Source organism: Catharus ustulatus, chromosome 8, assembly GCF_009819885.2.
Source record: "Catharus ustulatus isolate bCatUst1 chromosome 8, bCatUst1.pri.v2, whole genome shotgun sequence".
In the NCBI taxonomy this organism is placed as follows: Eukaryota; Metazoa; Chordata; class Aves; order Passeriformes; family Turdidae; genus Catharus; species Catharus ustulatus.
In genome coordinates, this window is record NC_046228.1 from 27,124,461 (window position 1) to 27,150,373 (window position 25,913).

At 39.6% G+C, this 25,913-nt stretch overlaps 1 protein-coding gene across 2 annotated transcripts in view; it reads right to left on the reverse strand.

Annotated features, from left to right (window-relative positions):
* Positions 1-25,913, reverse strand: part of BMPR1A (bone morphogenetic protein receptor type 1A) — a 78,201-nt gene that overhangs the window by 20,230 nt on the left and 32,058 nt on the right. The window contains exons 2-3 of one of the 2 annotated variants that reach the window (XM_033066361.2): positions 19,759-19,880; positions 4,750-4,956 (exon numbers count right to left, since the gene is read on the reverse strand). In XM_033066361.2, the coding sequence (XP_032922252.1) occupies positions 4,750-4,816 (67 nt within the window). In that variant the 5' untranslated portion in view covers positions 4,817-4,956; positions 19,759-19,880. Of the gene's footprint in view, positions 1-4,749; positions 4,957-11,090; positions 11,314-19,758; positions 19,881-25,913 lie in introns of those variants that run through there. The other variant, XM_033066362.2, reaches the window with a different exon arrangement.

Genomic DNA, 25,913 nt, shown 5'->3' on the forward strand with positions numbered 1-25,913 from the left:
GCCTCCTCTGCTTCCCAACCTGCAGTCCTCAGCGTCTGCTCCCACTTCCCCAAAAGTCACTTCTAAAGACTTCTCTGTTCTTATGCACTCTATATAAAAGCCAGAGACTTGAAAATTTAGTGTATTTTTCTTAAATACACTGTATTTTAATTTAAGTTGAAAGGGCTTTTAAAGAATAAAGTTACTTAAACTAAATGCTAAATTCTAATAAAGAAATAGATCAACTTTTAATAATCCGTTGAAAGAACTTTCATCAGACAAATTCTTAAGAACACAGTTGCTGCTCATGTTTTAAAGACAGATGCAGCCATTAATTGGGAATACCAGCAATCAACAGAACTAGTGTTTTCAAGTAATCAATCAGCTACTGACAACTCCTTCTATAGTTTTTAGAATTTTGCTTCAGATTAGTTTATACATTCAAATTCAGTTAACTACTTCACCTGAAATTGAGAAAGTGCATAAAGGCTTTAAAATGTATCTTAATATATACCTTATCTATATCAAGTATTTCAATAAAAATAATTAGAGCAGTGAAATAAAAATCAACTTAATTTTTTTAAAATTCACTAACAGTGGCAATTCTAAGTCCATTTTAATATTAACACTAATTATTTTTAAATTTGACTTTTAATCTATCTTCATACCTATCAAGTGGTATTCATAGATTTTAAGTCAACTAATTTACAAGGATTAAAATACTGGTCTTCTGTGGTGTCTCTGAAGAATACATTAAGGTGTGATGAACCACATGGGAAGCAAACTGCGAGCAATGAAGTACCAAATTTATGAGAACATGTTTAAGTAGATGTTAAGCACTTTATTACTCCTACATGCATTGATCAGATGTGCTCATCAACGCACTATAACAACAAAGAAAGAACTCTACTTGGAAGTAAAACTGGTTCTCTGCATGAAAACCCTGCACAATTGGGAAGACAAAGCCTTTTTAGTGCAGTCACAAGCGTGGCCAAAGCCCAAAACCTCTTGCCTTAGATCACAAAAAGGAGGTGGATGAAGATGGAGAGCAAGTCATAGATTTAAAGCTACTGCAAAGGCCTTCCACAGCAAGAAAGGAAAGACAAAACGTTTTAATTGAAGAGGTTGCTATTAAATCCATCCATCTGCAACCCAGACTTATTTCTGACTATTTTTTAAAGTAAGCAAAGAAGTCCCAAAGCTATAAAGATACAACCCAAAGGGTAACCATTGGGTGCCCCTGCTGCATAGTACCAACCTTATAAACTGCAGCTATTCACCATTAATGTCATGGAATTGCCTCTGGTTTCTGTTGTTACTGTAAGAATATTTTCACAGTAATCAACACATGCAGCCACTTGCTTTTTCAAGTTACCTGTTAAGGAATCTGGCATGCATATATACATGCAGCTATACAGACACACTTGCTTTTATCATTCTCTCAGGTCTTGGTAAGCTCTGAAATTCCTAACATTCTGAAGAAGCCTCCAAAAAAAAAACCCAAGAGAGCAAACCATTAAGCTGGATGCCAGACACTGAAAATACACACACTGGTTTCTACTTTCTCTGCTTTTTCTTCCTCTTTCTGTAAATCTCACCAATTCTCTTCAATTCTTCCTAAAGAATCTTTTTCACCTCTGTTGACTGCTTTATGATGCATTTTTCTAACATACTGCATATATTTTCCTTGTTTAAACTACTTTTTCAACTGTTTAAACTTTTCACTTTAGATTGTCTCTTTCCTATAAAAATTTCAAATGCTTTATGACTATGATCTTAAGTCTTTCCTCCCCCATAAATCCAGGAAAAAGCAGAGAGACCTGACTGGCTTTTTCCTCACCACCACTGGAAACCAAGCATATTTCTTATGTTTGAAGAAAAGCCCTTAGGCAACTTGCAAAGAACTAACAACATTTCAGTAAGCTCAACTTTTCCACAGCTTTCAGAACTCCCTTAGTATTGATCTGAATGTCAGGAAAATGTCTAAGATAAGGCAATTTCTTCTTTTGAAGTTGAAAATAATTTTCAGTCTTTAAACTTAATTTATCTGTATTACTTACTAGAAGTTATCTACTGAAATGTTATTAATCACAGTGATCATGAAAGGAGTCAATGTAATTTAATTTTAAGCCACTATAAGACTTGCATATTTGTATTATTTGTATTTGAATCTAGAGAGGGGAAAAACCCCTTTGGTTGCTATTGCCTATTATTAAAATGCTAAATATTGATTAATGCAAAAGGGCAACCATGACTTCAGCAAAAGGAACAAAGGCTATTACAGTAACTTCACGACCATAAGGCGCACCGGACTATAAGGCGCACCCCCCGGATTCGGCAAAATTCACAACTTTGTAGATCAGATAAGGCGCACCGGACTATAAGGCGCACTTTTTTTTTGCAGCAAGGCCCCGCCCCCAGCTCACCCCGTGCGGTTGCTGGCCGAGGCCTCGCCTCAACCCGGCAGTCATTGGCCCCCGGGCCCACCTCCACCCGGTAGGGGCGGTGCCATGAGCCACCAGGCCACCCTGGACCCGGCGGCCATGGGCCCCTGGGACTGCCTGGATCCAGGAGTGGGGGTACTGCGGGCCCCCTAACCCGCATTCACGCGGCAGCCATGGCTCCCCGGGACTGCCTGGACCCAGGAGCGGGGGTACCGCAGGCTCCCTAGCCCACCTTCATCTGGCAGCCGTGGGCTCCCGGGACTGCTTCCACCCGGGAAGGGGGGTGCCGCGGCCCCCCTAGCCCACATTCACGCGGCAGCCATGGGCTCCCGGGACTGCTTCCGCCCGGGAAGGGGGGTGCCACGGCCTCCCTAGCCCACATTCACGCGGCAGCCATGGGCTCCCGGTTCTGCCTGGCCCCAGGAGCAGGGGTGCCGCAGCCCCCCTAGCCCACATTCACCCGGCAGCCATGGGGCCCCAGGACTGCCTGGACCCGGGAAGGTGGGTGCCGCGGCCCCCCTAGCCCACATTCACCCGGCAGCCATGGGGCCCCGGGACTGCCTGGACCAGAGAGGGGAGGTGCCTCGGGCCCCCTGGCCCGCCTCTACCCGGCGGGGCAGTGCCGCGGGCCTCCGGGCCCGCCCCCAGCCGGCTGCTGTGGCACTTCCAGCTCCCCCCACAGCTCTCAGCTCACACTTCTGGTTTGTCAAATTTCGCCGCTTTGTACATCAGATAAGGCGCTCCGGACTATAAGCTCACTTCCGGGTTCGAGGGAAAATTTTAGTCAAAAGCGTGCGCCTTATAGTCGTGAAATTACTGTACTCCCAGCCTCTTCAAGGGAACAAGGAAAGAAGCTGGTCTCTACTGCCAGAAGCAGAAAAACTGCTTGAACACAAACTGAACAAGCTCCACTGCAAAACACTATGCCTGAGAATTTTAGAGCAGTAGAAACCTCTGGAAGTCACCTGGTACCACCACCTAGTCAAAGCAGGACCAACTTCAACATTGGTCCAGGTTGTTCAGTCATTGCAGTAAAGTTTTGACTATCTCTAAGGATGAATATTGCACAACCTCCCAAGGCAGCCCGCTCTAATACTTAACCACATTCAGTAAAAACTTATTTCCTAATTTCTCAATGAAATTTCTTTTAGTTTATTCCCATTATCAATCTAAGCACCTTACTGTACCTTACCTTAGCTATCTGCAAATATTTGTAAATCTACTAGACTTCAACTACACCCCAAACAAAGTTATTTCAGTCCACATAGATGTATCAAGCACAGGCTTCGAAGAGACAGCTCTGCTATATCCTTTAATGTAATATTGCAGATTCACACCAGAAACAGAACAAAAAGATCAGCATTTGGATATTTACCAGGCTTCCTCCTCTCCCCCTTTCAATGGGTTCAATGAATTGTAATTCTTGAAAGTAAATATCTCACACAGTATCTCAAAATCAAGCACTAAGTAGTAATTGATCTAAGTATGGAATGAGACTATAAACCCTTTTATATCCAAGTATGTAAATGGCAGTACCAAATTAGTTTTCTCTATTTTCTGAAAATATCTGGAAAGCTCTGTGTACTTGCACACATGAGGAGTGCATGGCTGTGAGAACAAATACCCTTACACACAGACCAACTAGGGATGTATATGCCTGTTGGACATGTAGGGCACTGCATGGTTTTTTTTTCAATTCAACTCAATTTGACAGAGGAGTTAAAAGTTCCAATGTTTTTGATAATTCATAACTTTTTGATAAAGTTCAGAAGGTTTTGATAATTAGTGAATAGAAAGATAGACATACAAATTAGTATCTTCACTAACTGAAAACAAGGTTATCTGTGAACAGTTCATAGCCTCACCTTGGCCCATCAAATAGGCACAACAAGTTAACTGATATTAGTTACACCATACTATCTCTAGGTTGCTGAGAGCATCAAAAGACATGGGGAACTGCACACTGCAAGTTCTTCAGAGGGTCAAGTTAAAGAGTTCAAATATTCAAAAAAAGGGAAGTGAAATTCATAAAGAAAGACCTTAATTTCTGCTGCTCATCCAACTTGCTCTATGGTGTACTAAGCATTTTTTGTATTGTTTCTATTTAAGTATTTGCTAAAATAGACCTAATCTGTACTACAATGAAAGTCCTTCTTTTCAGGGAAGTATCCATATGGCACACCAGTCCAGTAAAGTCCTCTGCTTGCAAAAGAAAATCCGAAAGGAAAAAAAAAAAAAATCCTACTTCAACCACAGGAAAACACAAAAACACACAACTCTATTACAAATCAGAAAGATAAGCTTATTTCAAGTAGTTCATATTTACCGTGAACATGGAGAAAGATAAGCAGATAGGCTCCAAGCAATTGCTCATGAATTCTCAATCGAGTCATTGTTCACTTTTAATCCTTCCTGTGCAGGGCCCTGGCCCTTCTGCTTGACAAATGCTAAGCTCAGTCAGTTCAGAGAAGCCTAATACAGGATTTGGTTCTTGACTGCAAGGATGCTTCTGTAGCTTTTCCACCTTTGTTTCCTGGAAAATACAATAAAACAAAATGTTTAAAAACTTCATGTATTTGTGAAACAGGAAAAAAACCCTCAAGATGGCCATCGTGCTGAGCATAACCAACAGTCCAACAAAAAAACCCCATGTGTTTATTAACATTAGTAACTGAAAATATGAGCTATGTTTACTATCTAAATGAATAGTAGGGTTTTTCTGAAATATAAACTTTTGGTAACAACCCACAGGGATGTTTTTACATTCCTATAAAAAATATTAGATATGTCAACTCACTGGTCACAAGATGTGTAATTTTAGACTTGCATATAGCAGTTAGAGGTAGTATTCAACAGATTTAACACATATATCTGTTTGAAAACTATTCTCTTTACAGAAATGAAAACTTCTTTTAATTATTTTTCATAAAAATTAAACTCAAGTGGTGACTTCCCATAATACTAGGGGGGAAACAGGAACACCATGTTAGGCCACCTGTTGAAAACTACTGTAGAGAAGATTCATTTCAAAAAAACCCCAGCCTCTCTGCTGGATGTAAACCAAATTTGTATTAAATTTAACAGTCAGTTTGGTTACCTAACATACTCTTTTCTCCTAGAAGAGTACTGTATCTTTAAAACAAATAAGAGCACTAACTGCAATTCAAAATCATGAAATCCTGGGTTCCCAAGCTGTGCAAATTAATTCCTCCTGAAAAATTACATTACCATATGCACACGCCATTTGCTCCACAAATAAAATACGATTCTACTCTCGTGCAGTGGGTGAACACACAGCCACGACAGCCAAGCTGAGTAAGAAGTCACTTTTTCAGACTGCAGTAGTTGCGGTCACGTTCTGCTTACAGAACCTTTCAATGGTGATGCACAAAGGGAGCATAATTGGGCCTCAAAGGACTAAAAAGCAGCTTGAACACCTAAATACTTCCTTGCAACAAAAGCGAAGCTGCACAAAGATGAACAGAGCCCTAATTTTGCCTCTCCTCGGCCTCGTTTCAGTGGGGTTGACCCCCCTGACCCCTGTCAGCCTGGCGCTGCTCATGAATGCCAGAGCGGGCGTTTGCTCGGGGATGGGCAGCAATTACTGTTGGTGGCCGCTTCCAGCATCAATAACTCAATCTGTCTGTCGGCGAGACCCAAGAACTTTTCATTTTAATGAGTCTTCGGAGGCATTTAACATGGAGGCAAATTAGCAGCTGAGCCGGGAGGTGTCCGTCACTTCCAATTTCAGCGGGCGCGGCGCGCCGCCCCGACCCCTGGCCTACTTTTCACACGTCTCTGACTTCTCCCTAATGCAGCCACAAAGAGGGAGCCAGGCACCCCGAGCACCACAGCAGCCCTGGTCAGGATTATTGCCAGGTTGTGATGGGATGGACTCGGAATTGCGCACTGCGCAAACGTCCGGAGCACCAGGAGCTTCAAAGTAAACTACCCAGCCAGGCAGAGGGAAAAGCCATGTGACAGCAAACACATTCACTCTTTAGTGTTCCCTATGCACAAGACACAGCACCAATTCTGACAGTTAATAAGGAACATCCTTCTAGTTATAAAACATCAGGCCAGCAACGTAAGTGCATAAGTAATGCTTTATTCTATGTTTCAATGGCAATGAACTTCCAATCCTCAATAAAACATTTGGAAGTTGAAAACTGCCAACAGCTTTATGCAGCAATAACAACAAAGGCTTTATTTACAGTACTCTATCAAGTAAAACCAAATAAATCTCAATGTGTTTGAAGTATTTTTAAAAATAATTTCTTTCTTGTCCAGTTTCAGAAGGAATATATATTTGCACTGTTGTACATTTCAAGAGTATGAGTGTTTAAAACCTAGTGATCTTGTCCTCCAGTTCACCAGAGGGCACACTGGCACAGGAACATTTATTTGCCACTGTACCACAGAGCATGTTACCAAAAAAATCCAAGAAAAAATGGAAGAAATAAACCATTTTAATGCAATTCACTCTAATTTCATGGTGATTTTTGTTCAGTGACACACTCTAAGGTGGTTTCCAGAAATGCTATCCAAGCCTATTCAAAAAATAATGCCCTCCACCAGCATTTTATACCTCAATCTTCCTTCCAGTCATACTTCCCTTTTCACATACACACACACATATATATAAAATATTGTATATAAAAAAATGTTTTTTGTTCAAAGAGAACAAATTCTAATACCCCATTTTAAAACAAAAAAAGCCCTTCCAGACTCCTATTAAAGAGGAAGACTAGCAGCCCTGGCTAAACCACAAAACTGAAAGAGCAACAGCTGGAATTTCTCCGAAACCTGCCTGATATAACAGTTTAGAATGACACAACTAAACAACCCCTTCAAATACATCACAGCACCAATTAACACTTGGAATGCTACTCTGCCAACAGAATGATGCTGAAGAGATTCAAACCCATAAGCCAATCAGCTGAAGTTCTCCATCTCTTTTCTACTGTAGCCATAAAGAAGCATTCAACTATAATTCACTAAAAATTAATTTATTTATCAATGGTAACACCTGATTTTTCTGCAATGTATTTTATTATCCTTCCTAGTAATAGTTCATTGAAGAAAATGCTTTTATTATTAAAATGGTGGCTTTTTTCCTGAACTGGAACTCAGCAGTGAATTCACGGTACTATCACAGCAGTCCAGCCCTATGTTCTGTATGACTCCAAATATATGAAGCTGAAGTGTGCAAGATTTGTCATATGGCCCAAAACAACTCTGAAAGCATGGAGTTCAGTGGTAACTGTTCTTTAGATGTGGCTATGTAATATTTTTAACAGCATGATCCCCAAACCAAGTGAGCTGCGCTGTTCTAAATTTCAATAAAGCATGATAGTGCTGAATGTAAAAACAAAGGCAGTATTGTGTAAGGGTAACACATGAAAAAATGTCAATCTTAGACTTCACAAGAATTAGAACATACAATCCATTTCAACAGACAAGATACTTCAAACCACACGCAGCAGTACATGTAACACCAAGTTAATATATTTAAACACAACAAAACTAAAACTTACTAAATGGTTCTCTGATGTGTAACTGGGGCAAGAAGCAACTTAGGTAACTGTAAGCATATTATCTCAATCACCGGTACAGTTTTGAACAGGACTTTGAGATGAACAGAATGCCAGAGACAAACTGAACTGTCAGTCTAAGTCAGTGGGCAACAACTTCCCTGGAAGATTATGAAAAAACCTGATATGGTGCCACAAAGAAAATTACTCATTTGGATGAAGAAAAGAGGGATTATAAGAACAGTAAAGAATTCACTACAGGGCAGACAAGTAGTTTCAAGAACAGAGATTAGTAGCCTAGTTCAAATGGCATTTGAGGACCTTGATTCCTGATTCAGCTTGACTGAAGAGCACTCACCCTTTTCATTAATGAAGTAGGCACAGAAAGTAAAAATTTTTTAAAAATTGCTGACAAATATAAATCGTCAGTTCAGCTGAGTGTTGTTTTTATGCAGGAAGATTTGGATCATGTGAAGAACTGGAGTAACAGAAATGGAATGAAGTACAACAGCATGAAATTGGGAAAGTCATGCATATTGGTAACAGGAATTTCTGCTTCACACAGACTAGAAGCTCACACATAAGAGATAGCTATGTCCAAGGACACCAACTGATTCCAGAACATCAGACACATCCATGTGATGTGGTTGGGAGAAAGACAAACGAAGTATTTCCTAGGGAAATTCCCCAGGGAAAACAGTAAAGCATGAATAGCACAGATGATACATTCAACATCAATCTCGAAGGACACTTTATCTTAAGGAAAGAAAGACATTTGGAGATAAAAAAAAGAAAATAACACAATTAAGACAGTTAAAGCTGATGGGTAAATAACTACACTTGGACAATATAACAGGAATAAACACAGTGAAAGGCAGGCATTCAACCTTAAGAAAATTACTAGTTCAACAAATAGGTATGGATTAGCCATTAAAATTCATTTAAATCAGAAATTAGAAGACAATTCCTAACCACTGGTTAAAAGGTTGTAGGGCAGATTTTCAGATTAAGTACAGTCCAAAAACTTAATTAGTCTTTAGTTTACAAAGGACACCATCTCATGTAGCTACGGTGTCAGGGCAGGAATAGATTGATCTGGGACTACATTTCATTATTCTTAATACAAAAAGAACTATAGTTAGCTTCAGTTTATCCCAAATCAAACAGTCAAATTTAACCAAGCCCATAACCAGAAGAAAGTTTTTCTACTGTGCAATTTTGTCAAATACTTGTACAACTCTACTTTTAAAATGTGTTTTTATTATTCTATCGCAAGGCATGCTCACACAAATTGTACAAAAGTGTCACAATGAAACGTTCAAATTACCAATGCTTGAATGCTGTCAAACGTTAAATTTAACAAGCAAAGTAAATCCACCCCCAAAATCTGTCAAGCTACAGCTGGATGAAGACGACTGCTGGCTATTGCAGTTGGTTGCATGGTCATCAACAAAAACAACTTCACATAAGGCCCTATTTGTTCAGGCACTAATCTGTTCAAACTCGCAGAAATACTTCCCCCAAACTGTGGATTGTGTAAGAATTATTTAAAACTATTTCTGATTGCATAAATTTAAAAGCCAAGAGACTGTAAAACGTACAAAAGTCTTTTTTCCTTCTAGAAACTGAAGTGACATCTGAAATGCTAAATGAAGCACATTTGTGTGTATTACATACTTCTCAAAAGACTGAAAAATTAAATCTTATTTCTCACTGTAGTACATCTAGAACCATGTGTTTAAACATCTGTACTGCAATGCATTTGTTCGTTCAAAAAACGCAAGACCATAACAACAGGTTTTTTGCAGCGGAGGAGTTCACAGTCTTAGAAAAGGACTTCTTATTTCTTACAAATGGGAAAAGCCACCAAAACCCACATTGGACAGCCAAACAAATACCTCCTGAAAGGAAGATTTCCCACTGCTGGCAAATGTCAAACATGTACATCACGGCAGAATTTAGAAGCCAAAGTACTAAATTATGAGATAGTTCTCTGTTTCATAAACAAAGTTGTTAACTGTGAAGAAATTAAAGTCCAGCAGCTTTCTACCATGCCCAGCAAAATGAGGTAATTAGGGACGCCATTCACTGGACTCCTGAATGCCCATCATACTGTTATTCTGCTATTCCAATTAACTAACTGCTACAAAGTTTCTTCATTAACTGCAAGGACATTCAGCAAAATTGTTTCCCCCCTCCAATCAGGTATTCAGACATGTCCTAATGTGTTACAAACATGACACATTCTCTTATTTGAATATATTCCGAAAAAATTTCACTACACAGTTTTAATTCACCTTGATCCATTTCCCTCTTTTCTCAACTCCTTCACTTTGGTGATTAGCTGGCTAAAAGCTTCTGCCCTTAAGACAATTAGCAAATGGACACCTATGCTCTTTCTACAAGAAATGACATCAACTTTTGCTATTCTACCTACAAGCTATCCTTCTTGTATGTTTTTATAATCTATTTATCATTTTTTGCTAGTTCCTTACTGTCAGACCAGTAAATGTGAACAAGGAGAAAAGTCCCCACATGTAATGCATTCTATCTCTAAATTTAATAACTCCAAATGGGGAATCATAACTTAAACATTTCAGATCTATTCATAAGAAACACACTTTTGTTCACAAAACATAAGCAGCAAGGGTAAAAAAATCAAAGCTGTTAGAAATTTTACATGTCACTATTAAAAATATTATGGTCATACTACACTGCGTTATCACAACATTTTGGCTCTGAGTTTCAATAAATTGACACAAATAATATACCTGGGCTGTGGAAAGGAAAAAGCTGGGCCTTAATCCTAAACATACATTTGTTCACATTTTTAGAAGCGGAAAAAAGACCCTAAAATAAGCGCGTCAGTGTCTTCAAAGTTACAAATGCTTTTATAGAAAGAGTTTCTAATGCGCAACATCCCTTTCAGCACTTTGAAGAATAGTGAATGTTTTCACAGCCTTACAGTATTTTTTTCCATAATTTAAGGACAGTTATTCCTTAATCTATGTTAAAAAAAAATCCCCAGATCAAAAAACTGACAGGGTAAGCATTTATTTTCCTTAGCTCCCACGATCTTGGCCTTCTTCTGCAACACCCATAACCTCTGCTCAACCTAGAAGAAAAAACTCACATCTTCTTCGCGTCCCCGAAGTGAAGGTGATTATGCAAATGACAGAACTGACGAAGAAGAGTTCTGTTGGTGCTTGAAGAGCACATTTTTCATTTCATGATGTCTAAGGAGAACAGCCTGTATTTTCGGTCACAGACCTTTAACCCGTAAGAAAGCAGGCTGTCCAGAGCGCTGCTGTTCCCCAAGTCAGTGTGTCCCGTCGGAGGAGCGAGGAAGGAAGGAAGCTGCTCACACCTGCTGCCATTGCCAGCCGTGGCAGCCGCAGCTCCGCTCCCGGCGCGCTCCCCTCCGCCCGCACGAGGGAGGTGTGCGCTCATCTCCCGCTAGCGGCACGCCGCCGAACCCTACCCCGCTCACGCACAACCTTTACAAAATGCGGACGCTATTTAAGACACACCACTTGAATTTCAATTTTTGGTACAAAAGGAGGAAACGGCAGCAACCGAGCTGAGACAACTCAATACGGGGTTTGGGGGTTAGCTTTTTACAACGCGAAAAAAGCCGAGACTAAAAGCTGCCTCTCTCCCTCCCGCGCTGGGCTCTCCAGCCTTAACTCTTGTTTTGTAGGTAGTGAGATTTTTCCAAGCGCTGGCCGGCCGCCAGCCCATGCAGCGGGCGGGAGCGCTCCCCCCGCGGCCCCTCCCGGCAGCCCAAGGCGCCCGGCCTGACATGCTTTTCAAGGCGTGCTAGACTGCAGCGCAGACTTTCTGGCTCCACTTCCATTGTTTGCACGGCTGCTTTGCTCCTTATCCAGAGCCTGGATTAGCATAAGAATACTGTCTTCCCCCTCTGCAAGCCAGCTCCCCTCTAGAAGACCTCCACCCCGTAAGAATAAACATAGGGTTGGGTTTCTTTTTTTTGGGGGGGTGTTTCTTTTTAAATCCCCTTTTCCTATTCAGGACTCGTAGAAACCAATAAAATAAATAAAACGCTAAACAAGCGATGCTGACAAGGCTCAGAAAGGCCCGATTACATAGATTAGTAATTACCAAGGTCAAAAGAGTCAACCTGATAATGCATGGAGCCCTCACTCCTCACACTCACATTGTAGACATGAAAGTTATTAATGGATAAGCTTTCCGTACAGAGCTAAAAATAAATAAATTTAGGAAGCGGCAACAGAAAGGAGCTTTTAAATCCCCCTTCCTTTTAATTTACACCTGGAAGATGGCGTTTGAAATTACTGAGAACAGACAGGAAACGTTAGTTACGAAGACAAGCCTCAGCCAAAAACACAAACAAACCCATCTGAACTGCAAGTGGTGATGCCTTACACAGGGGAATCTGCCTGCTTACACATCTGCAAACCCTTTCCCTCTGGTATGTGACAAAGGGACTGTGGTGTCCCTTTTAGAGCAAGTGACATGTGATCAACTATTAAAAAAGGCCGACACAAGAGCATTTCACAAGAAGTGAACTGCTTGCCCTCCCAACGCTTCCAAGTGTCAACATGGACATGTTTCTTTGTTCTGCTTCTCAGAAGGTAACAGCTGCCCAAGTGAATTCATATGTCGTTCCATGAACAAGATAAAAACACACTTGTAAATATTACTTCATAAGCAAGCAACATAATCACCCAATTGAGCACTCCTCACTGCAATGGGTGAGAGATGAGCTTTCTTTGACAGTATTTGCTCGACATATACAAACAGCAGAGACAAGACTGGCAAGTTCAACATCATGAAGATTTGCTAATACAAAACGCTGCTTGGCAAGGTAAGCCTTAATCCTCATTTTCCTCACCTGCTTGCCAGGCCCATGGAGGCACTGTACTCTGCTGAGAGGAGAAACTCCCTGTCTAGCTGTTCCCACAAATCACTGTAAGTAACACACAGATATCCTCAAAGGAGTGGTCTCCATCAGACTTCCAAAGAGGCATTTTAATAGCTGGATTAGACAAATGAAATTGTAGGTGCTGCTCCTTTATGCTCCTTTAAATGACTGCTGTGGTAGGGGGAAGTTATTTTTTAAGTGTTCTTACTACAAAAACAAAATTTTAGATAAATGTAATTTGCAAATTACATTTACCTATTTTGTTCTTTGTGTTAGTTATATTACCCTTATAAATTACAATTGCAACCTTTCTTGTTCTTTTGTATTTTAATGAATAGTTCACTAACTTTTGTCATCTGTGAACCTCCACTTGACCCTAGAAACTTACATTGGGGATTTTTTTATGAGATTGCAAACTCCAGGCAGAGAACACGAGGAGGTTACCACCTTCACAGCAAGGGCAAAATAAGTGAGCAAGTATTATCGGTGGCAAGTTTAGAACAGTCTAAACTAGAATCATTCATTATCTTACATAGAGCCTGCAAAGTTCAGATCAGAGTCTCAGTATCAGAGTGATAAATGCTTATGTGTAAAACATGACATGCTCACCTACAGTTACCTCACAGATAGTGGATATAATAAACTAGACTGCTATATTAAGAAAGTGCTTACACAGAACAAATAATGTAAAATTAATGATATGCTGCATTCAACATCTATTTTCATCTGCAACGTTTAATTTCAATGTGACATATGTAAGAAAGTATAATTGCTCTGGGAAAAATTTCCAGGACTCTAAATGTATGTGTCTGAGCGCTATCTTACCCTGCTAGTGTTCTGCAAATCTTGCTGAGATAAAAACAGATTTTAATGCAAACTTAAGTTAAACTCTAAGTGCACTGTAGATCTGCTTGGTTAAATAACTACAGAAACAACATGGCATGCACATGCACACAAATACTCCTCTTAAGTTTGAACAATGTACTTTCATCAAATACAGCTTCAAAGACATTTCCAAACCCAAACACAGTAATCTTTCAATAGGTAGACAAAAACAGAGTTCAAAGGTAATGTTTACTTCACAGTTATAATCCTCTATTTCCCTGCACTGAAGTGCTAAAGCAATACTGTTAAATTTTTTTTCACACAAAATTCAAAAGCAAACAAGAGCTTTCTGGTCATGAGATTAATGAGATTAAAAATCTCCCACTTGTAATCAACCAACTACACCAGTTCTTTTCTTGGTGCAAAAAGGTTATTTTAAACACACTATGGAACATTTTTCAACAATGCTCAGTAGAACTCAGGCCAGAAGGACATCAACATGCAGGGTAGAAACTTGGTTCAGTTTTAGATTAAGTGAAGTTGACATTCAACTAAGAAAATCTGTAATTCTTTTTCATTCAATCTTTGCTTTTCTCTCTATATTGTAAGAAAGCAGCTGGGCCTAAAGAAACTAAAAAGGTACAGAGATTATATGACATATTCCTTCTATGAATTTCACTTGGGTTTCCTACTTTTCTCTTTGACCACCATGGTGTATGACTTAAACTGCTCATACTCAGTATTACAGGGATGACATGGACACTATTTTTTATGGAAAACACTTTCCCTGCTCTCCCATCATCCTTAAACTTGAAGGCATCTCTTCTTATGTCTCCACAGTTCCTTAAGCTAAAAAATCTTAAAAATCAAACCATGTTCCTCCTAAGTCATTTCTGCATTAATACTGGCAATTCCCTGGTCATTCAAGATCACATTCTTGAAACTGTCTCATTCTGCTTTTCCTTATATTAATTCTGTCAAGGCCATTATTCCATCTAGGGGTGATTTATTCCTTCCGCATATTCACTATCAAAACCCTTCTTTCAGGATTCTTTAGCTTACATGAATCACCTCTAATAGGATGGAATTAAAGCTGATTCAAATTAAATCTGTGAAGGAAAAACTGAGGTTACAGGAAAACCACAGATTCCATAACGGGAAGCAATTTTTGTTGCTGGTTGAAGAGAATACAGAATTGTTTTTGGCAGAGAGAAAGGGGACAAAAAAGCCATCATTATTGAACCTTCTCTATCAAGCACTATATAGTATCTTGTAATCCTCTACCACATCCTAAGTATTTTTTAATTTCCCTTTTTGTGATTTTTCACACATTTGAGTTAAGAACCATACTGAAATCAAACCAGCAGATGAAAGACTGCAGTAATTTCTTGGGTCTGTGTGACCAGTTTTTGGTAGTGGGAGGCTAAAGGGGCGGCTTCTGTGAGAAGCTGCCAGAAGTTTGTCCAGCCAATGCCAGCTGGCTCCGGGACGGACCCACTGCTGACTAAGGCCGAGCCCATCAGGAATGATAATAATGCCTCTGAGATAACATACTCAAGAAAGAAAAAAAAAATATTGCACAGATGTTCCTGTGGTAAGGGAAGAGAGGAGTGAGAATATGTAAGAGAAACACTGCAGACACCAAGGTCAGTGCAGGAGGAGGGGCAGGAGGTGCTCCTGCCAGAACAAATTCCCTGCAGCCCCTGGTACAGCCATGGTGAGGCAGCTGTGCCCCTGCAGCTCAGGGTGAGGCAGCCATGCCCCTGCAGCCCACAGGGGACCACAGGGATGCAGAGATGCAGCTGAAGCCCAAGGAAGAGCCCACACCAGAGGAGGTGGATGCCTGAGACGAGTCTGTGAGCCCTGTGCTGGAGAGGGTGCTGGCAGGGACCTGCACACTGCAGGTTTCCTGGCAGGACTTGTGACACCATGGGGGACTCCCATCAGAGCAGATTGTGCCTGAAGGACTGTGCCCCAGGGAAGAGTGACCCACGCTGCAGCAGTCTGTGGAGCAGGGAAGGAACTCCCCTCCCTAAAAGCAGCAGCAGGAACACATGATGAGCTGACCACAAGCCCCATTCCTCATTTCCCTTCACTGCTGGGGAGGGGAGTAGGGCCCAGGAAGGAGGGAGGAGTGGGAAGAAGGTGTTTTTAAGATTTCTACTTCTTGCCCTGATGTGATTTTGTTAGTAAGACATTCAATTAATATCCCCAAATAGTCTGTTTTGCCTCTGATGGTAATCAGTGAGTGACCTCTCCTGGCCTTTATCTCAACCCATGGAGAGAGGAGTGATAGAGCAGCTTTGGGGGGTGCCTGTACAAATTTTTAAAGACCAATAAAGCAAACTTTTTTCCCCTTCCCCATTAAAAAAGTCTTATTAATTCAGAGATTGGTGGTATAACCAAACATGAAATCTACTGAGGGGAGGGGAAACTGCATAGATTGCAAGCGTATATTTGCAAATTCCAAAACAACTCAGAGTGTACAGAGTTCAACAGAGTGCACAGAACTTCAACACCTGTATAAATATCCCTCTTCTCATACACTGCCATCTCAAAAACTTCAGGGACTCTCCTCTGCACAGGCAGACCCCTTATCACTTCACTTTCATCCCACTGAAAGCCTAGGACTGAACTGTTTCTGTAAAAAACTCTCATATGCTTTACCTGCCAACTGAAACAAATAATTGTTTTTCAAACACCAGCAACTTGAATGAGCATGTTTGAACGAGAACAGGAATTTCAGATCTTAGAACAACAAAATGTGTTTGAAGCACAGTGAAGTGTAGCCATTTGGGAACCCCTCTGCACATCTACACCATGGAAATTCTCCTAACAGATGTGACTACTGACTCCTCTACCATTACTCTAAACAGATTCAGATTTTTACTGCAGATATCCTGAAATTCCTGTACTGTGCCGTAAGCTCAAAACATACATATTTTAAGGACATGATAAAAATATCCTTTCTTTACATAGACTTGGCTGTGGCATACAAGTAATTTTTTTAAAGTATGGTACATATATCTTGTTTAGAAATAAGAAAATTAGAATGCTTCTGTCACAGTGTCTTTATAAACATTAAGGATATTATAAAAAGACCCTTATCTAAATTTGTCTTAGATTTTGGTAAGCTAACAAGTAGCTGCTTATCATTTTAATATTCAGTATTTTAAAATACATTTGAAATCGACCCCTAGATTTATTTTAATTAAATCTCTATCAACTACAACACTTTCGAAACATCTCACCCAATATTTCATGAAATTTATTGTACCTTCATAGCCTTGGAACCTTGGGAGGACATTCTTGACTTTTCAAACTTGTTTAGAGGAACTACTCCATAAATGACTACTTAGGACTGCTTCAAAATAGTATCAATTATTGAAAGCAAAATTAATGCCTGTTTTAATGTTTGGTTAAAACCCACATTTTACCATTCCTAATCTAAACACTAAATAGAAAATAAGCAAAAAAAGGCAATCTAGTATGTTTCTAGACACATATCCATGTTACAATAATCTGGATGCAAAACATATTCCTATCAATACAAACATCTTCAGACTGTACTGCAAATGCATTCCTTGTATGCTCTTCCCACTGTAAGATCTTAAATTGTTCTCTATCCTACCCCATAAAATTCCAATCCTCAGATACAGAAATAAAATACAAAATTTAGCTTCCTTTTACCACACAGGAACTTGTTTAAATTTCTTTGAATCTTGTTGCCCATGACAGTTTCAACAGGAGCTCTTGAGTAAACAAAGCCAACATAAAAATGAAGGGATTCCCAGCAGCTTAATCTGACCTTGCTGAGTCTGACAGTCTTGACCTAGCAATAGGAAGTGTCTTGTTTTGTGTGGTCTGAGATCAAGATGATGAGACTACTGGAACAGGCTGGGATAAGCCAGGGGCAACGGGAGTAAGGAAAGTCCTGTTAGGAGGACACTGCAGAACAGAGCAGCTCCAGAGTGGAACCGCTGGCACTTCCTGTTTTGATCAACTGATTCACAAGATGACATGGATGTCTGGTTCCTCCACTCCTGGAAAATGCTTTGAGCACACTGACCTGTATTTCCCATTTGTGGTCTGAATCTCAAGTGGCTCAGCCTGTTTGTTACAGAATTAACTCCTCGCAAATAGTCTGCCACCAAGGAAATTCAATGGCAGCTAACCCAACCTTACAAAATAATTGTTTCCTAACAGAACAGAAAGCATCTTAGGCAGTCTTGATGATTAATAAGAAAATCATTGCAGGAATACCATCTCATCACTGCCACCCTTCATCCTGAAGCACCTGGTATGTGTTTCTGGCTACTGAGTGAATGAGCTCCATCACATGAAAGATACCACTACTGGTTTGGAGGACACAGAAAAATGACAACTCTATGGACAGCAGAAGCTGAAAAGTAGGAAGTTATTCCTAAACTGTCAACTAAAGTTATTGGTTCAGCAGTTGCATGTTAGAGGTCTTTAACATCCTTCTAACTCATGCCTTGCTGCAGACAAGTCAAACTAAGGGAGTATTTGACATTTTAATGGGTGGGTCTGGGAAGCTGTCCAAGTCCAGTTTTCAACATCCCAAATAATCATACAACCAAAATCTTTCTCTTAGAGACAACACTATATGGGACACCAGTTGCAGAAGGGAATAACCCTACCAACTGTGTGTAACACACTTATCTGAATTTCTCCAGCTGTATTGCGCTAGAGATACACAAATTCACAGTTGTAATTAAAAAAGACCTATTTACCCTATTAAATAAGAAAATTTTACACCGTCTCACAAAATAAAGTAGAATTAGCCAACGTACAATGAAGGGTTGTATTGCAGAGATTTCATATTAAAGTAAGATAAAATAAACTATCTTGAGAACTGTTAGACATTTGATACTCTTCACTGAACCCTAAAATGGAAGGGAGAACCAAAGAAATTTAATCCCAATTTCTCCCTGTAAACCAATCAGGAACTAACAAACTATCAGGCAGCAATTTTAGATGCATACAAAAGACACCTTTTGTATATAACAAACATTTAAAACCAAAACACTCAGTTCCATGACTTTTTGTAGGTATCCAAACTCATAAATGGACTCAAAGACATACCTGAAAGCAGGTCAGGCAATGAAATACAATACTGCTGATCTCTCACTCAGGAAGCACATAAAATGCCTGATCAACACCTGGGCAATATACTCTGCTCACATCTGGTATTTATAGTATTTCCCTCTTTTGGCACTCATGATCAATTTTTTTCTTTTTTCTTTGTCCCTTTGCTATTGAAATTCAGGTATAAAAGGTATGAAAACAAGAGGCAATACATAGGAACCGGAATAACTAACACAAGGACTTGCTTTTATTTGGTTCTGATAAGCTCCCCTCTTCTTGCCATTTGTGTGCTTGTGATTTAGAAGCTGTACTCCCTAGTAAAAAGAGGAGCAACTGTGTGAAGATAGGGACATTAGGTGGATTGGTGTTGCCATTTTATTTTTTCCCATATCAGCTATTTACACACAGGGAAAGCAAAAAACAACCTCTTTCCCTCAACTGCTTCTGATATTACTTGTCTTCAAAAATACAGTGGACTAGAAGGCAGAAAAAGTAATTTGTGAAGGTGGTTGGAGGTGTGTGTTTTGTGTTTCCCTTTTTAAAACAGTATTGTGTCCAGAGTTTTCAACCCAAATACTTATGCTCATGCCCTACCACTTGACACTGTGTAAAGCTTTTGCCCAGTCATACCAGCATAATAACAGACTAATAATCAACTAAATCATTAGCAGTATTTGTGACTAAGCAGATTTCTACCGAATAAAATTTGCCTGACACCATTACTCTTTTCCAATGTGCCTATATACAACAGATGTCTCTGTAATTGATGCTGATTTGTCTTTTTTCATAACTGAGACATGGACAGAGATTAGATCAAACAGTTCTTTTAATATAGTATTAAAGATTGTCACTAGCATAAAAAAGGTGGCTCTGAAATTTTTTATAAGATATGGTGGCTGCTTATCATATGCTTTTTATCCCTAAAATCCTCAGAATAAAATTTTGCATGCATTAACCTTACCTCCGAATTAGGAAACAGAATTAAACTGTATTGTACTTCAAGCTTCCTCCAGACTGTTTTCATCTGTACTTCCACTTCATTAGTTCAAAGGTGGTATTATGGAAATGCATATTTCTATTGATCTGCAAAACACAAAGAGGATTTGATTAAAGAGATAGCTGAAGAAACTGTGTTGATGGTTTACGTCTAGAATGTGAACTGCACATTGCAGATGCTTGTATCTGGAATTACAGAAACCATCTCCTATGAGCTGCTCCCAGCTAGAAACTTCCTAAGAGTCATGCATATCCAACAGCTGCACAGTTGAAGCATATTTGTAAAACACTGACACAAAAAATAAATTTCAAATAATTTTATTGTTATCAGTAATTGCTTACATTAAAAATGAACCAACAAAAACATTTATATCCTTTAGTTTAAACACGTTTCTCTTAGCTGAAGGTGATGTCAGGATGAAGGGTGTTAAAAATCTCTGTATAGTCTTCCTATAAAAATAAGCCTTTCCCATCTCTCCTTATAACTCTTGGATTCTCCTGGTCTATACCAGCCAGATTTGCAAGCCTCCAGATATCAAGTTCCCAATTTTTTTTCTTTTAAAAAATTCAGCAGACTAGATAATCCCAGAATCAACTAGGTTGGAAAACACCTTTGAGATCAAGTCCAATCCATTACCTAACACCACCTTATCAACTAGATCATGGATGGCACTGAGTGCCACATCCAGCCTCTTCTTAAACACCTCCAGGCATGGTGACTCCACCTCTATGGGCAGTGCATTCCAATGTCCAGTCACTCTTTCTGTGAAGAACTTCCAAAAGTCCAAAGAAAGGACACAGTGCTGGTGACACCAATGGAAAAGCAAGCCATGCACAATTCAATCCTTATAATAAACACCAGAGAACCTGTAAGACTGCAGCTCCACACCAAAAATCCACTGGTGTCACACCATTCGTTCCAGTACACCAAAAACTGCAACATATGGAGAAATAATCAATAGGCTTTTTGTAGCTTTTTGTAGTTTTCTCTAGGCATGATTACTCCTGGGAACTGAAAAACAAGCCAAGACTTCAGACAAAGGTACTGGCAGTTGGGTGGGTTTGATTTTTGGTTTGTGTTTTTGAACTGCTGTACATCCCAGCACCAGAGGAAAGCCTGAGAGGCTGTTACCCAGTTCTCTTAAGGATTGTGAGCAAGTCTGACTTGTTTCAAGTCCAAGCGTTTTCAAAGGCATTGCTGACAGCTAAGATAGGCTTATCAGCTTCGTTAGTTTAATTCCACAGTGAGCAGATGGCACCTATTGCCAACTTTTCCCATTTTACCAGTGTCACAATTTCTGAATCTTTCCCTCATCTGAAGCTTTTAAGGAGATCCTACAATAATTTTACCATTTAGAAGTCCCAGTCTCATGACTGTGATCATAACCTTGAAAATCACACAAACACCACCATTTTTACCACTGGGGAACACCACCATTACAGCTATACTGTTAAATAACAAACAACCATTCATACTGCGTAGAGATGTAATGACTTTTGAATACCAAGGCCAATGGGAGGGGTGCCAATGGAGAAACCATGTGCATGATTTCCAGCAGAGAGTTTCAGCATCCATTCTCCTCCTCTTTTCCTTCCTAAGCACCATAAAGACCTTTACCATTACAAGAAGGTCAGAATACTTCTGTCTCCACATCCATTTATAAGCACTGCTCCTCACACACTGAGGTTTAATAGTCTTGGTAATAAATAATAAATTTGTGCTAAATGGTAACCCGAAACCATCTAGAATATCAGATAACACCAATTCTTAAAGACAACTGTCTCCTCTGAGCAGACAAGCTGACACTTGACTTATTTCTTCCATGGTAAAACTGAAAAAACACCAGCCATGCAGTTGTGTTTGTAGAGATTGTTTTCACTTTTGTAAGTAAAGAATCTGTAAAATAGATCCATCTCTTCTCCTCACTCTAAGCAAGTACCTCAAGTTCATCTTCTGGTGAACTCCAAAAGAACAACAGAAAAAAAAGTTGGGTGTGCTTTCTGTTTTTACAACACCTTCAATCTCCCTGTATCTAGTAGCTGATTTATATGACGTCCACTTTGTATTATTTAAAGAGTTTACTTTACAAGAGTAAAGACATTTCTGAACAATGCAGCTCAGGGTTTTGGTTTTTTTTGTTTTTGTTTTTAAAACCATGTCCTCCTTATATTTTTCCAATCTCCCAAACTCATGAAGTAGCTGTTCAATTCTGTAAGTATTCATTGCCTTTCCTGATTCCAACCCCATGGATCAGGTATCTAAGCTCTTTTACTAAACAACTTTATTTTGGTGAACTTCCTAATCTGCATGACTCTAGGTATGTCTATATTAGCATTTAATTCAAATCAGGACTGCACTTCTGAAGTCCATCTCCCAAACAACCCTATTTTCTTGCTTTGCTTTACATTGCAAAGCAGTCACCAAGTACATGAACCAGATTTCTTTTGAATAAAATTAGATCACAGAATGAGCTTCAGGTGTACATTGTACACGCTCTAACCACCAAGAGGAATTCAGCCACAGAATCGGACCAGGACCAGCTTGAAATAAAACTCTAACCACCTGTATAGCACAAATGCCAGGTTCTCAGCACCTGACAGATCTGATCTTATTACATCACACTGCTTGGTAATGTGGACACAGACTCTTTTATGACTTACTGAATTTTTGTGTCAGTTCCAGATTCATCTTTCCCCTTTAAAAAAAAACAACCTACAAAACCTCTCTCAGAAATAGGACAGAAGGTCATGGTAATTATAAATTATGGGAGTGACCTCACTGTGTTATTATTTCTTCCACTTCTTCATCAGCATGAAATGCTACTTGAGAACTTTCTCAATTTAAAAAAAAATCAATTTACTTAAATATTTATTTTTATTCACTTATCCAAACTGATTAATTATTAATATATAAGTTTTTCAAAATGTTTAGTTTCAAAATGCCATTCTTGATGGCATCTTCTAGAGAAGTGCTATCAAGTACAAAATAAAACAAGTGAATAAATTATTTACACGACTATACATTCACTTTATTAGAATTTGCTGAACTACAACAACAAGAGGCACAACTTCAAAAGTACAAAGCCTCACCGTGCTTGTCACTAGTTACATATTAAATCCAGATTTACCTACAAATTGTTCTTAATAGCAAGATTAAATTTGAGATCTTCATATATACTATCAACTGAAAAATAGCAGCACTCAGTAGGGGAAAGGAAAAATCTGAATTACATGAACACACTGGCTACTAGATAACCCAGAAAACTGTACATTTTTTGCCACTGGTAGGCCCCAGGGAACAGTCAGAATATCTAAACTGAGTTGATTTAAACCTCATTCAGGAGTGGGGGTAGTTCTGCTAGCAGAGAGTGCAGGAAGCAGCAGCTATGAGCAGGACAGACAGACCACAGGGACTTGCAGTGGCAAAGCTCAAGTCAGTCTGACTTGCCTTGAGGAACAAACTTACTCAGCCTGTGGATTCCTTTTTCCTTGTCTTACCACTTATCTCCTGTTACCGCTTCCCTTTTCAGTAGTTCCAGTTTCTTCAGTTCCTGGGTCACATCCAATTCATTCCCTCACCTGTCACTTCTTTTGATGCCAAAAACTTTCCTGGCACTTGACTTCTGTACTCTGTTCATTCCCACTTTGCTCCCGTTGCCTCACCAGTTTTCAGGTGAATTACTTTATTCATCTTAAATTGTCTTTCTTCCTGAAGGAGCCTGCTACTTGTTAAATACAGTGTGTATTTAAGGAACAGAAGTTTGTAAAGTTACTTAAAGTCACATAAGAGTTTAACCAATTCAAGTGCAATTAAGTATATGATCATACAAGGACTCATTGGTAAAAACAGGGTTAAATATTTGACCATTCACTCCAGCCTCCACTTACCTCTCTTCCTGTTCTTTCACTTCCTCCAGCCATCCATAGAGTACAGTAATTTCACGATTATAAGCCGCACCATTTTGACTAAAATTTTGGTCCGAACCCAAAGTGCGGCTTATATATGGACAAAGAACAAAAAGTTGCTGTTTTAGTTTGGAGGACAGGTGTCTGCTGAGAAAGGCAGGAACTTCTCTTTGAAATGGAGAATGTAAACCCCCTCTCTCCAAATTATTACAATTTGGAAATCAAGGGGCTTTCAGGCAAAAATATGGAAATTAGGAATAAGAGTTCTTTTCTAGGGAAATTAAAATAGAAATACAGTACTACAAAGAAACAAACTCCAAACCCTGACAAAGTCAGAGTACAACCTGACACCCGTCAGGCAGAGTGTTGGTAGCAGTCCCATTAAATGGTGGCTGCATCCTCCTGCAGTGACAGATGTGGCTCAGTTGGAGCAGTGCTCCTGTACAAGGTGCAGTTTCCCTCCGGAGCTCCAGTGGTGATGTGGAGAAATCCGGTTTTCCTCTGGAGTCCAGTGGAGAAAGGGGCTACCTTAGTGTTCCAAAACCTCTGTTTTTATCTTGGTAAGAAATGTTGGGCTCTTCCCCCTGGCTGGAGCAACTTCCAATGGGATGCAGTAATTTTATCAGTCCCACAGTGGGACTCAATGGCCATTAGCAGACAATGACTCGCTGGAGGAAGGATGGGGTGTGAAAAGATAAAGAACAATGCCTTGCCTGGTTTCAATGGATGGCCCATTAGCACATTATCTGCCATTGAGATAAGGATCACTGTCCCCACCCTCAACAGATGATGATAGAACAGATACCTTTTATCACACTCTGTATTGTAACATGTGGCTTATAATCAGGTGCGGCTTATGTATGGACAAAAAAAACAAAAAGTTGCTGAAACCCAGAAGTGCAGCTTATACTCAGTGCGGTTTATAATCGTGAAATTACTGTACTTCTGCAGGGTGGCCATTCAGGTAAGCATACCTTTATTTCAATTTATGAAACAGAACTAGTTTTGAAGTTTCTGTAAATTCAGATCATGGCACAAACGTGGGCTTGGGTGATACCAGACCCAGTTATATGAGGAAAAAAAAAGGCGGGGGACAAAACCAGCATCTGAGACTTGGGGTGGGAGCAAAGGGGAACAGCATGTGTTGCTTGCAACGTGTCTCTGTGTGCAGTGTCAGAGTTCACGGCCAGCTGACAGCTCAGGTAACCAGAGATGGGAGAGGTTTCAGAAGCAGAATTATTCCTTTTCAGGTAAACTATAGTCCTAGACAATAGCCTTTTTGTTAGAAATCTATGCACAATGAAAATACACTGCAGACCCATATGGCAGCCTGGAAGATGCTTCAGTTAACAATCTCATGACTGCCACTAGAAAATGCAGCCAGAACTCCTGTTATCTACTGCTTTTACAGGACTTCTACTGCTCTGAAATAGGAGTTGAACTGCAAAGGGAAAAAAGTCATACCAGATTTCCAAATTTTACTCCATAGTTCATGTCCAAAGACAGCAATTTATTAAGGAAACCTTTTTCAGCAAGTTTAGATATGAACTAAACCCCCACAGCATGCTGGGAAAAGCAAACATGATACTGTATGGGAAATTTGGGGCTTGCTGGTTTTGTCTGTCAAACAGTGAACATATATGAGCAAGAACATCTCACTGAACAAACAGCCCTTCCAAATACAATGAGACCAATTTATGAAATAAACTGGCTGAACAAAGGCTTTGCAGTCCCTGGACACCAAGTCTTACTGATAGCAAAAAGGGAGAGTAAGAGCCTGAGACATTGTTCAAGCACATTCATTCGATCTTTGAGGCAAGGTAGTTCAAAATTGTTCAAAATCATGTAAGTAAAAATATACCTCTGTGAAAGCTAATTTTAAAAATTAATTTAAATACCTACCTTCCCTGGAGTTTTAATTAAAAATCATTAAGTTATTCTTGCAAGGCATTAAAAATGCAAGGAATTATACAATATTAAAACACTTCATGATTTACAGTTCTTCATATCTTATTACAGTGGTTTGTCTATATATCCTTCCTATATATCTGGTCAAAACACTCAAATTAGTTCAGGATACCACTGATCTTTCCAGCACTTCCAGGTTGTTCTTGGAAAGCCTAGATTTTGTTGTTTTTATTGATTACTGTGTGGATCCTTGACAGCAAAAAACATTCTTAAAAATTTGTGAGAACATCAGAAATACTGCTGTGA